The sequence below is a fragment of the Pelodiscus sinensis genome, chromosome 7, assembly GCF_052426305.1.
Source record: "Pelodiscus sinensis isolate ZL-2025 chromosome 7, ASM5242630v1, whole genome shotgun sequence".
Lineage (NCBI taxonomy): Eukaryota > Metazoa > Chordata > Testudines > Trionychidae > Pelodiscus > Pelodiscus sinensis.
In genome coordinates, this window is record NC_143058.1 from 27,813,366 (window position 1) to 27,826,719 (window position 13,354).

General features: G+C 47.4%; 1 protein-coding gene across 1 annotated transcript in view; it reads left to right on the forward strand.

The window, feature by feature from the left end:
* Positions 1-13,354, forward strand: part of EPC2 (enhancer of polycomb 2) — a 125,143-nt gene that overhangs the window by 43,815 nt on the left and 67,974 nt on the right. The window contains exon 3 of the mRNA XM_006135681.3: positions 12,181-12,326. Coding sequence (XP_006135743.1) covers positions 12,181-12,326 — 146 coding nt within the window. The remainder of the gene's footprint in view (positions 1-12,180; positions 12,327-13,354) is intronic.

Genomic DNA, 13,354 nt, shown 5'->3' on the forward strand with positions numbered 1-13,354 from the left:
GGACTGAAGAAGGTATTGTTTGTAGGGCTGGTTTGTGGATTTCCATAGTGATGTTTTATATGTGTTTCAGATAGGTAGTTGTCAGAGGACAGACCATACACTTCTGTTCTATTGATCTCACCATCCTTGAATTCATTTGATTTCCTAACTCTCTGATAAGGAATAAGTGAATGAGCCATGCTACCAGTTATTTATGATTGTTTTATTTTTAAAAGTTAATCATGCTGTGGTATGTAGATGCCCCTTATCTCTATTCACAGATCACCTTAGTCTTAGAGATATTCTAATTAATCTGACTTTATACTAATGGAAATCATTGTACAGTAAAACTCCGATGGTCCAGCATCTGATGGTCCGGCACCATCAGGAACCCGGAAGTGCTCCGGGCAGCCAGACGATTGGAGCTGCTCTGCCCCCGGCTTCCCCGATTCAGCCGCTGCTAAAACTGACCAGCGGCTGAATCGGGGAAACTGGGGGCAGAGCAGCTGGAGTGCCGCCAGGTAGGTCCCGTAGCGCCGCCCCTCGGCGCTGCAAGACCAACCTGGTAGTACCCTAGCTGCTCTGTCCCAGGTGTATCCAAGTCAGCTCCTGCTGAAACTGATCAGCAGATGATTCCAGGAAGCCGGGGCAGAGCAGCTCTGCCTCGGGCTTCCTGGAGTCAGCCCCTGATCAGTTTCAGCAGCAGCTGACTTGAGGACACCTGGAGCAGAGCAGCTGGGGTGCTGCCGGTTGGTCCAGTAGCACCGAGGAGCGGCGCTGCGGGACCAACCCGGCAGCACCCCAGCTGCTCTGCCCCAGGCGTCCCCAAGAGCAGCTGGGGTGCTGCCGGGTTGGTCTTGCAGTGCCAAGGGTCGGTGCTACCGGACCAACCTGGCAGCACTCTAGCTGCTCTGTTGCAGGCATCCCCAATTCAGCCACTGCTGAAACTGACCAGCAGCGGCTGAATCAGAGACGCCTGGGGCAGAGCCGGACTATCGGAAGGGGGGGGGCTATGAGGGGTCTGGGGTGGCATCCCCCCCACCCCACCCCAGACCGCTCATAACCCCCCCTTCCGATAGTCTGGCATATCTGATAATCGGCACCCCCTGGGTCCGAAAGGTGCCGGATTATCGGAAGTTTACTGTATTTTACCTGAATGTAGCTTGAAAAGTTTTTGAAACTATGTTGAGGTTGTGTTGCAGGTTAAGAATGAATTCTTTACTGTAGTGTATGTGATATTCTGTCTTGCAAAAATAGTGCTACAAATAATTGGATGAATCTCTATATGTTTTGTGTGAATGTAGAATTATACATTTATTGCTATAAGGAATTTTCCATTTGTTATATCTCAGACTGCTCTGATTTGAATGGGATTGACTGCTTGTGTGCTAATAGATGGATTTTAGAGGGAAAACATAAGATCTTTCTTTGCTTTGTTATGGAATAGTCATGTTCTCTGAGGTATTTAGGTTGACAACCTATAGACTGGACTCCGTCCCATTTGTTTGTTTTATTGTAAACTCTTTGAGCGTGGACCATCTTTACGTTCTGTGTTTGTAGAGTTAGTACAGTGGTGTGCTAGTCTGTGACCAAGGCTCCTTGTCAAAGTCACACTACAAATAAGTCAAAATAATCTTGTTGCAATACACTGGGTCATCTTATTAGGGAAATTTATCAATGCCTTTCTGGGAAGAAAGGAAACCAAGCACTTTCCAACTAGTTGATTGTTAAGCACATATTCAAGAAATCCTCTCTTGCCCCTGACCTCCTTGCTAGCTAGCACCCTAACTCTGACTCTCTCTCTTTCGGCAGGAGAGGGGCATTATTGCCAAAGTTACATTGAAATGACTTGGACGGTACAGGATTCCTCTGATCTCTTTAACTCCTTTTTGTTAAGCTTTTTTGTGATACATACGGGCTACGTCTACACTGGCATGATTTTCCGGAAATGCTTTTAATGGAAAAGTTTTCCGTTAAAAGCATTTGCGGAAAAGAGCATCTAGATTGGCACGGACGCTTTTCCGCAAAAGCACTTTTTGCGGAAAAGCGTCTGTGCTAATCTAGACGCGCTTTTGCGCAAAAAAGCCCCGATCGCCATTTTAGCCATCAGGTCTTTTTTGCGCAAAACAGTACTGTGCTGTATACACTGGCCCTCTTGCGCAAATGATTTGCTCAAGAGGGCTTTTGCCCGAACGGGAGCAGCACAGTATTTCTGCAAGAACACTGACGATCTTACATGAGATGGTCAGTGTTCTTGCAGAAATTCAAGCAGCAAGTGTAGAAAGCTGGCAAGTTTTTCCGCAAAAGCAGATGATTTTTGCGGAAAAACTTGCCAGTCTAGACACCGCCACGTAGTTGATTTTGTTGTTCTGAATATTATGACAGATATAAATCATCCATGTTTATTCTTTATAGATGTTTCAGCACCCATGAATCTGTGTACAATGTGCCATTGAGCTGTCTATGAATTCATGCTGAGAGGTTTTTTTAATGTCTTGTTTTTTTTTTTTCTATTGGGGAGACTCTCAAGAATAGTGTGTGTGTAAGTTTTGTGTGTGGGGGGTGGGTTTGTTTGTTTGTTGTCATCTGCATGCTGCTGATGTTGTCCTCGCTTTCTGTTTCATTGTACTTGAGTAGTATATTTTCCAAAATGGGGAGTTGTATTAAGATGAAGTTGGCTGAAGCTCTCTTTTGGATAAGCCAGAGATGATGCTAGTAGTGCAAGCAGGCAGCCAGAGGAAATAGTATCAGTGATTTTGTATCAATAAAACTCTTTTGGTTTAATATAAAATCAAAATTACCTATTTAACCAAAATCGTTACACAGTAACAAAAATTGTTCATAGCCCAGCCTTAGTCAGAAGGTTCTGCTGCTCATATCCATATAGTTCACACTGTCAGCAAGCAGTTCACAGAATTAACTTTGATTCTCTTCTGTGATTTGTTACATGTGTGCCAACATTAACTAGAGATGTAAAATCCCTTTTAACTGATCAGCTGGTTTAATCTTAAGTTAAACTGGTTAACTGATTAAATGGGAAGTTGTGGCCAGGCAGGAGCACCCCTGTCCATGGCAGGCTCTGCAGGGCTGGATCAGAGCCTTGCCCACAGTGAGTGGGGTACTGTTCTAGCCCCTACTGCTTAACCAAAACCAGTAAGCCTCACTCATTAAGGGTAACCAGTTAACCATTAACATCCCTAACATGAAACAGCTAATCTTATTTTAGGTAGAAATCTATTCATATTACAATATAAACTTAAAAAACAACAAATAGTCTGGTAGCACTTAATAGACTAATGGTAGAAAAGTAGCCGTGTTAGTCTGGTGTAGCTGAAACAAAAAACAGGACTGTGTAGCACTTGAAAGACTAACAAGATGGTTTAATAGGTGATGAGCTTTCGTGGGCCAGACCCACTTCCTCAGATCAAATAGTGGAAGAAAATGGTCACAACCATATATACCAAAGGATACAATTAAAAAAAGTGAACACATATGAAAAGGACAAATCACATTTCAGAACAGAAGGGAGATGGAGGGGGGAAAGGAAGGGAGGTAAATGTCTGTGAGCTAATGATATTAGAGGTGATAATTGGTGAAGCTATCTTTGTAATGGGTAAGATAATTAGCGTCTTTATTCAGATTTGCGTGTAAAGTGTCAAATTTAAGCATGAATGACAGTTCAGAGGATTCTCTTTGAAGTGAAGTCTTAAAAGGTCTTTGAAGCAGGATGCAGGTAATCAAGTCATTGAGACAATGTCCTTTCTGGTTGAAATGGCAAGAAACTGTTTTTTCTTTATGATGCTGTCTGATATCTGTTTTGTGGGCATTGATCCTTTGGCGAAGTGTCTGAGACATTTGTCCAATGTACATAGCGGACGGACACTTTTGGCACATGATTGCATAAATTAGATTTCTGGATTTGCAAGAATATGTGTTGTTGATCTTCTAACTCACTTGGTTGGGTCCAATAATGGTATCAGCAGAGTGAATATGTGGACAAAGTTGGCAACGGGGTTTGTTGCAAGGGAAGGTACCAGGGTTGGTATTAGTGTGGTATGTCCTGTGGTTGTTGGTAAGAATCATCTTGAGGTTAGGTGGTTGTCTATAGGAGACTATGGGTCTGTCTCCCAGAGCCTGCCGGAGTTTAGTATCCTGTTCCAGTATTGGTTGTAGTTTATTGATAATGTGTTGGACAGGTTTAAGTTGGGGGTTGTAGGTGATGACAAGTGGTGTTCTATTGTTGGTTTTCTTGGGTCTGTCTTGAATTAGATGGTTTCTAGGTATTCGTCTGGCTCTTTCAATTTGCTTTTTTATTTCTCTGGGTGGGTTGTTGAGGTTTATAACAAAAGCTCATCACCTATTAAACCATCTTTTTAGTCTTTAAAGTGCTACACAGTCCTGTTTTTATAGACTAACAAATCATGTAGATGGTATCATGAGCTTTCGTTGGCACAGCCCACTTCTTCAGATGACCAGAGTGTTGGATGTGCAGGATCAAAATAAATAGGGGAGAAGGAGAGGGTGGTGGAAGAAGGAAAAAATTGGAGCGGGGGGGCTGGAACAAGAAGAGGCAGTGGGTAAAAAATATCAAGAGAAAAGCCAAGCTGGAAAGCCATAGGGAAAACAAATAGTTTATAAGCACCTAAGGACTAGATCAGTGATTCCTAGCCTTTTTCCCATGTAGGAACCCCTAAAATACTTTTTTTATATCCCGAGGAACCCCTACCTATGAAAAGGTTTGCTTGGTGAACAGCGGAACCCCTGACGATGGTCTGCGGAACCCCGGGGTTCCACGGACCCCTGGTTGGGAAACAGTGGACTAGATCAGTGGTCCCCAACGTTTTGGGGCTGCCGGGCGCCTCGGGGCGGGGCCGCTCACAGGCCACGTGACTGCGGGCGGGGCCAAGCATGTGCCGCACGCCTGAGGTCGGCACCAGCATGTGCCGCGATCCCAGGCACGGGCTGCCCAGGTTCCGCGCGGTGCCCCCGGGGGCGGGACTAAGGCCAGCGCCAGGGCTGGCAAGGGTACGCGCGGCGCCCCCGGGGGCGGGACCAAGGCCAGTGCCAGGGCTGGCAAGGGCACTCGCGGCGCCCCCGGGGGTGGGGATAAGGCCGGCGCCAAAGCCGGCAAGGGCATGCGCGGGGGCCGGGGTGGGGGTGAGGGGGGCGCCCCAGGGCCGGCCATGCGCCCGGAGCTGGCACCTGCCGCACACCCGGGGGTGGGGCCAGCCCAGATTCCTCCGTGGGCGCATGTAAAGGGCGCGTGTAAAGGGCCCAGCGGGCGCCATGGTGCCCGCGGGCACCGGGTTGGGGACCATGGGACTAGATCCGTGGTCCCCAACACGTTGCCCGCGGGCGCCATGGCGCCCGTGGGGGCACTTGCATGCGCCCGCCAGGTGCTCGGGGCTGGCCTGGCCCCGGGCACATGGCGCGGCGCTTGCGGGGAGCGTCGGCCCCAGGCGCGCGGCGCTTGCGGGGGGGGGGGAGGGGAGAGTGCCGGCCCCGGGTGCGCGGCGCTTGCGGGGGGCAGGGGGGGTGCCGGCCCCAGGCGCGCGGCGCTTGCGGGGAGTGCCGGCCCCGGGCACGCGGCGCTTGCAGGGGGGAGGGGGAAGCGCCGATTCCAGGCGCGCGGTGCTTGAGGGGTGCTTGCGGGGGGGGGGGCACTGGCCCCGGGCGCCTGGCTATGGGGGTCCCCCTGTACCCCCAGGCGCGTGGCTGTGGGGGGCACCGGCCCTGGCCCCCCCGGGCAAGCGGCTATGGGGGGGGCCGCCCCGGGCGCGCAAGTGTCCCCGCCCCCCGGCACCTGGCGGGCGAACGGCCACCCCCCCGGCGCCCGACAACCTCAAAAGGTTGGGGACCACTGGACTAGATGGTCAAAGGGGGCAGATAAGAACCATTAATTAGCAAACAACAAATGGTTAGGTAGCACTTAAAGACTGACAAAACATGTAGGCCAGTGGTCCCCAACCTTTTGGGGCTGCCGGGCGCCTGGGGGTGGGGCCGCGCATGTGCCACATGCCCAGTGCTGGCGCCACCCATGCGCTGCACTCCCGGGGCCAGCGCCATACCTGTGCCGCATGCCCAGGGGCAGGATGGCCCATATGCCGCGCACCCGGGGCAAGAACAGCCCATGCACTGCATGCCTGGGGCCGGCGCCGCTCCTGTGCTGCACGCCCAGGGGCAGAGAAGCCCATACGCTGTGCTCCCGGGGACAGCACAGCCCATGTACTGCACACCCGGGGGCGGGGCTGCCCCTGTGCTGTGCGCCCAGGGGCGGGGCCGGCCCCAATCAGTCCGCGGGCTCACAGAAATGGCCCGGCGCGCACCATGGTGCCCGTGGGCGCTGCGTTGGGGACCACTGATGTAGGCAGTATCATGAGATTCTACATAAACAAAGAACCATTGTCGCCTTCGTTGTTTGGTAGGTTGATAATGACCCAGCCATCCAGTATCTTTATTCATTCAGTGGGTGTGAGACTGGAACTTGTGAATGAGCTGTAGTGCCAGTCCTTCCCTGTGTATTTGGCTTGTTGAAGCAAAATGCAGGACAATGTAGCACTTTAAAGACTAACAAGATGGTTTATTAGATTATCTGAGGAAGTAGGTCTGGCCCACTAAAGCTCATCATCTAATAAACCATCTTGTTAGTCTTTAAAGTGCTACATTGTCTTGAATTTTGCTTCAGCTACCTCAGACTAACACGGCTACATTTCTATCACTATTTGGCTTGTGGAATTGGTTTGTAACAAATTAGTTACTTGAAGATCTAATTAATGAATGCCCAGGGAGATTACAGTGTTCTCCAACAGGTTTTTGTATGTTCCCTTTGTGGATATCTGATTTGTGTCCATTAATTCTTACCCATAGGGACTGTTCAGTTTGTCCAGTATATATATTGCAGTGGGACATTGCTGGCATTTGATGGCATAGATTAAATTACTGGATGTGCAGTTAAATGAGCCTTTGATTTGGTGGCTTATGTGGTTGGCTCCAGTAATGAATTCACTTGTATAGCTATGTGGGCAGTGTTGGCACTGTGGCTGATTGCAGGACTGAGTTCCTGGATGTTTATGATGTAGTTGCGTAGCATGGTTACTGGAAAGAATTTGTTTCAGATTGGAGGGTTGTCTGTAAGCGAGAATAGGTCTTCCCCCAAGGCCTCTGAGAGTGAGGGATCATTTTCCAAAATAGGTTGTAGATTGTCGATAATGTGTTGAAGGAGTTTGAGTTGTGGCCGGTAGGTAATGACAAGTGGAATTCTTATTTTTTGGGGGGGGGGGGGGTCTGTCTTGAAATAATTGATGTCTGGGTAGTTTTTTGGCTCTGTCAGTTTGTTTTTTTAACTTCTCCAGGTGGGTATTTCAGTTTTAGGAATGCTCTATGAAGACCCAGTAAGTGTTTGTCTCTGTTTGTGTGGCAAATCTTAGGGCTTCGCTCTATACAATAGATTGAGAAATGTGTCTGGGATGGAAGCCAGAGACATGAAGGTAAGTCTAGCAGTCGGTGGTGGAAATTTGTCCATTATTTTATTGTACTGTAATGTCCAAGAAGTGGATTTCCCATGTGGACTGGGGCAGGCTGAGGTTGATGGTGGGGTGGAAATTGTTGAAATCCTTGTGAAATTCTTCAAGAGTCTCCTTTCCCATGGGTCCATTTGATGAAGGTATCATCTATATAGTGTAAGTAAAGTAAGAGTGTTATGGGCGAGAGCTGAGGAAACATTGTTTAAGGTCAGCCATAAAGATGTTGGCATATTGTGGTGCAATGCTGGTGCTCATGGCTGTGCCACTGACTTGAAGATGCAGGTTGTCTTGGAATTGGAAGTAGTTGTTGGTGAGGACAAAGTCGCAGAGCTCTAAAACTAGGTGTGCAGTGTTATCAGAGATGGTGTTCTTGATGGCCTGTAATTACTGGCAGATAAGGACCATTAGTTAGCAACTGGTATTAGTACTCTTCCTCTCTAGTTGCTAACTAATGGTCCATATCTGCTTCTTTTAACTATCCAGTTTTTAGGTCCTTATGTACTGTCAGTTTTGGCTGATAGATACTAGCTCAGTTTTTCCTTTGATATTTATATACCCACTGCCTCCTTTTGTCCCCCCCCCCCCTCTCATTTTTTCATTCCTCCCTCCTCCCTTATTTATTTTGGTTCTGGACGTGCAATACTCCTGTCATCTGGGCTCATGATACCATGTACAGGCAGTCCCCGGGTTACGTACAAGATAGGGACTGTAGGTTTGTTCTTAAGTTGAATCTGTATGTAAGTCGGAACTGGCGTCCAGATTCAGCCGCTGCTGAAACTGACCGCCAGTTCTGACTTACATATAGAATCAACTTAAGAACCCCAGGCGTCCCCAAGTCAGCTGCTGCTGAAACTGATCAGCAGCTGATTCCAGGAAGCCTGGGGCAGAGCAACTCTGCCTCGGGCTTCCTGTAGTCAGCGCTGGTCAGTTTCAGCAGAAGCTGACTTGGGGACGCCTGGGGCAGAGCAGCTGGGGTGCTCCTCGGCGCTACTGGACCAACCCAGTAGCGCTACTGAAACTGACCAGCAGCGGCTGAATCAGGACGCCTGGGGCAGAGCAGCTGGGGTGCTGCCGGGTTGGTCCAGTAGCGCCCAGAGCGGCGCTGCGGGATCAACCGGCAGCCCCCCAGCTGCTCTGCCACAGGCGTCTGGAGAAAAGCCTAGTCTGCTGGGGGGGGGGGGGGCGTACTAGCTGCGCCCCCCCCCACCCCAGCAGACCAGGAAGATGCGGGCAGTGGACCGAGACGCACCGTGGTCCCGCCACCTGGGTCCTCCGCGGCTTTACTCCCCGTCTCCCTGGTCTGCCAGGGAGATGGGGAGCAAAGCGTCTGAGGACGCCAGCAGCGGGACAGCCGCGGGGCTTCTGAGCTGTCCCACTGCTGGCTTCCCCGAGGCTTTGCAGACCAGGGAGACGCAGAGAAAGCCCCGGAGTACACGGGCGGCTGGACCGCGAGGTCCCGCAGTCCGTGTCCTCCGAGGGAGCCCCGTTCGTAACTGCGGATCCGACATAAGTCGGATCCGCGTAAGTCGGGGACTGCCTGTAAAAGAATACTGTATTATAAAGAAATAGTGTACCTGGTTTTGTTTCAGTGTGTTCTGAGGATGGTGTTTGTAGCAGAGTTGATTAAAAAAAGTTTCCATTCCAAGGTACTGGTGGTTAGTTAGACCCTTGTCCAATAGATGTATCCCATCTCTGAGAAACAATGAGGTTACAGAGTTGAAATATGTGTGCCATACAGTGCATTGTTTCCAGTCAGCTGTGAACTGTTTAATTTTCTAATTAGCGTTTGTCTAGTACTTTTCATGAGGTGTTGGCATGTATTGGCAAAGCTGTAAGTTTCAAATATCTTTCACTGGGAGATGGAGTACCTATTTATTAGTGATCGAGGATTTTAGCTATCCTGACATCTGGGTCTTGGAAGATACCGGAAACATATTTTTATTATGGAAGGTAGGAATGTTAGCTATCGGGTAACTGAATAGTCATGTAATGGCATGAAACCTTATTGTTTACACGAGTATTCGATAGTCCCTGGGGGTGGGGCTGAGGCCGGCAGCCAATGTGATCCTGGCCCCACTCCTAGGAAGTCTCCCGCCACTCCGCACAGATGCCTCTGTATCAGAGGCAGCAGTGCAGGGTGGCAGGAGGAGCCTTTCCATGAGGAGAGCCAGTTTAAAAACCAGATCCCCACAGAGACTGGCTGTCTGATGCCCTGTGCTGCTGTCTCTGATACAAAGGTAGCAGAGTGCAATGGCAGCAGCCCTTTTCATGGTGGGGTTCTGAGCTCCTCATAGACAGAGGCTGCTACATGCTCTGACGACTCCCAGCCCCCCTGCTCCATCTCCGTGCTCCCATCCCCCACTGAAGCAGACCCTGTCTGTGGTGGGCCCAGGCTCCCTGCGGACAGGGGCTGCTCCATGGGAGCAGCCCTTGTCTGTGGGGCTCCAGGGTTGCCTGCAGACTGGCTACTACGGATGAGAGCAGCCCCTCTCCACAGTGGGCTCCCTGCAGGGCTGGACAAGCCCCCTGCATGCAGCAGGCGAGGAGCTGCTCCAGCCTTCACTGGTTAACTGGAACCATTTAACTGGTTAACCGTTTAGGGTGATCTTACCTGTTAACTGGTTAACCTTTCACATCCCTAATCTTAAATGTTGTGGTTCACTTCACCACTTTTTATCTTTAGATATTAATGTTTTCAATAGTAAAGGTTTAGAAAGGAGCATTATCATTATTTGGTCAAGAATCAATATTCTGAAGAAGTGGGTAATCCGTTCTGTGTATTCATAGTAGTACATCACCTACATTTAGTTCTGAATTAAATATTTAAGTTTTTTTTCAATTAACTTGTTGCCCTAAGGTAAAAATTTTTTTAGCATAAACCTTTATTGTTTCAATTCCCCAAATCATTTACTTTTCCAAAAAATAATGGCAGTAGAAAGACTCCATATGCCATATTTAACTTTAGATTCCTAGTTTGAAACATTCACTAATTGAATGTTAGCATTGATTAAAGAGTGTTGCCGTCATTTAGGACTTGAATTATCTATATAAAATAAATTGCCATTGCTGCATTATCCACCTGATACTTTTCTAGTCTGGTTTAAATTTTAACTGACCGAGGCCAAAATTTAATATACAGTAGACTTCCGATAATCCGGCATCTTTGGGACCTAGGTGGTGCCGGATTATCGGATATGCCGGAGTATCAGGAGGTACTGCATACTCCCAACCCAACTCCCCTTCCAGCCCCCCCCGCAACCTTATGCTCGGTCCCGAAGCCTCCGGTATAGCCACGCGTCTCCCTCCAGGCACTGGGGCACCTGTGCTGAGCAGCCGACTCTTCAATGAGTTGGCTGTGAAGCCGTGTGAAACCCAATCCCCCTAGGCTTCCCTTTCCCTGGATCCAAACACCTCCCCTCCTTGCTGTAACCCAATCCCACTCCCCTCCCCTTCTCCAGAGCCAAACACTTCTCCTCCCTGCTGTAACCTAATCCCACTCCCTCCCCGACCTCATGCTCGGGTCCCGGAGCTGCCGGTACAGCAGCGGTACAGCAGCGTGTCTCCCTCCAGGTGCTGGAGCACATGCACTGAGTGGGCAGTTTTTCAGTGAGCTGGCCGGGACACTGTGCGTAATCCAATTTTCTCCCCTCCCCTCCTCTCCCCTTCCCCAGAGCCAAACACCTCCCCTCCCTGCTGTAACCCACGTGAGAGTGACTGACCTGAGCGGTTCCGGGTTCCGTCCCAGTTCCGTCAGGAGTGCTTGCCCTTTTGATGCTGGACTATTGGGAGTGCTGGACAATTGGTGCTGGACTATTGGAGTTTTACTGTACATGGAATGTGAAGTATGTTCTAACTCTTAGAGAGACTGTGTTTCCAGATCAAGGCTCTGTTCAGGGCTGTGTCTGTGGGGAAGGAAGGGATAAGGAGACTTGGCTGCTTTTTCACTCCCTGTGCTGTACTTGTTTTTGGCAATAAGAACCACCTTAATTTTTATTAGTGTTGATTGAGCACTTTCACAGTCATAGTAAAATTTAAAAAAAACCCCGCCACAATGTATTATATATGCTAATTATCTCAGTTATCTCAAATACCAAAACCAGTCAATTTAAACATATAGCGGAGTTCTCTTCTTTGTGTGCCTGGTGTCTGAATAAGGGTTGCATTTGAAATTATAATAATTGAATCTTTCAAAAAATCTTGTGCATCAGAATTCTATCAGCAGAATTTTGGCTGCCACTATTTTTTGTTTTTATGAGTTTGAGGGAAAGAAGTTAAGTTGGCATGTGTCCATACTTAAAATATTTTTAATAACTCTGATTTTTAGTGCAGATTTTAAATTAGTAAATCTTATTGTGACTGATGTATAAAGTGACTCCATCTCTTAATTCAGCATTTGATATTAAAATAACTCGACTGACTTTTTCCTCTTTACTGGATGCATTACTGAAGAAAAGCAGGTTTGAAGTTAAATATATAAGAATATAGGAAAATGAGAAATCAGGTGAGAAATTTATAAACTGAAGATATAAGAGATCAGCTAGTTTTAAAGGTGTTAATTTGCAGCTAAAATGATGATTAGTTTTTCTGTTGCATCATTATAATAACTTAATTTGGCATCCTTAACATAAATAAATGACCTTGTAACTAAAAGCAATTTTTGTACATGTTTCTATTTCAGCGTTTAATCTCGACAATGAGCAACCAGATTACGATATGGACTCTGAAGATGAGACATTATTAAACAGACTCAATCGGAAGATGGAGATCAAGCCGCTACAGTTTGAAATTATGATTGACAGGCTTGAAAAAGCTAGTTCTAATCAGGTATTGAATGCTTAATTCTCCACTCTTTAAGAAAAATATATAAAAGATTAACCTTTGAATATAATTATTTTGCTTCCCACTAGTTATTTCAACAACCTAACCCCAAATGCACTGAGTGTGTTCATAAAATGATAGTACTACTTTTTATTTTATTAGGTAGTCAGAGGTACTAAAGGTTTAATAACCTAGAATGACAATGGTAAGTGAAATAGTGGGTTTTTTAACTTCCTCATTGAACTCTAAAATGTAATGCAATAGAAGAGGACAGCTATCCTGCTATTTTGTCAGTTTCAGTACTCAAGAGATATCAAGATTTTACAAGCTGACAGTTTTGCATGCACTTCCTTGTTTTCCTTTTCATTCCTTTCCTTTTGGTCTGATTTTAGGTTTAGTGTGCAGGTGGCTGGTGATATACAGAGGGTCTGGTGGTCCCTTTTGGCGTTAAATTCTGTTACTTCCAAAAAACTGATCTTTTTAATGTGTACTGTAACTTACAAAGATGGCGAAAAGCCCAAAACAAGCTAAATGCAGGTTTTATTCTTTTTGTGAGAGCTTCATCTTTAGCAATTTTAGTTTGTTTAGTTCCTTGTTCTGCCAATTGGGGAACACTCTGTTTCCCTTCACTTCAGTGGAAATCATAGCACTGCAGTTGGAGTAAAGTGCTCAGTAACTTGGTAGTGTATCCCAACCCCTTTGCAGTACCAGCTCTTAGCTTGATTTCTAATTTGAGCTGTGTGTTTTCTTTAAAAAAAACAAAACCTCCAGACCGTGATAATTTACTATTTGAATGTTTATCCTAAAATGCAAAACATATATTAGAAATTTCTTAAACAGTTTATACTAGAAGATTTACTCATCCTTGACTCCGGTTAATTTTGGATGTGGAAAATAAAATGAAAATGTATGCACTTTATTTAAATCCCTGATGCAGGGGAACAGCTGCAATTTCCCCATACAAATTGGGGTGGAGGGCTTCTGCTCCCCCCCGCCTCCTTAAAGGGCACCTGGGGTATGTGGGAGACATGGTG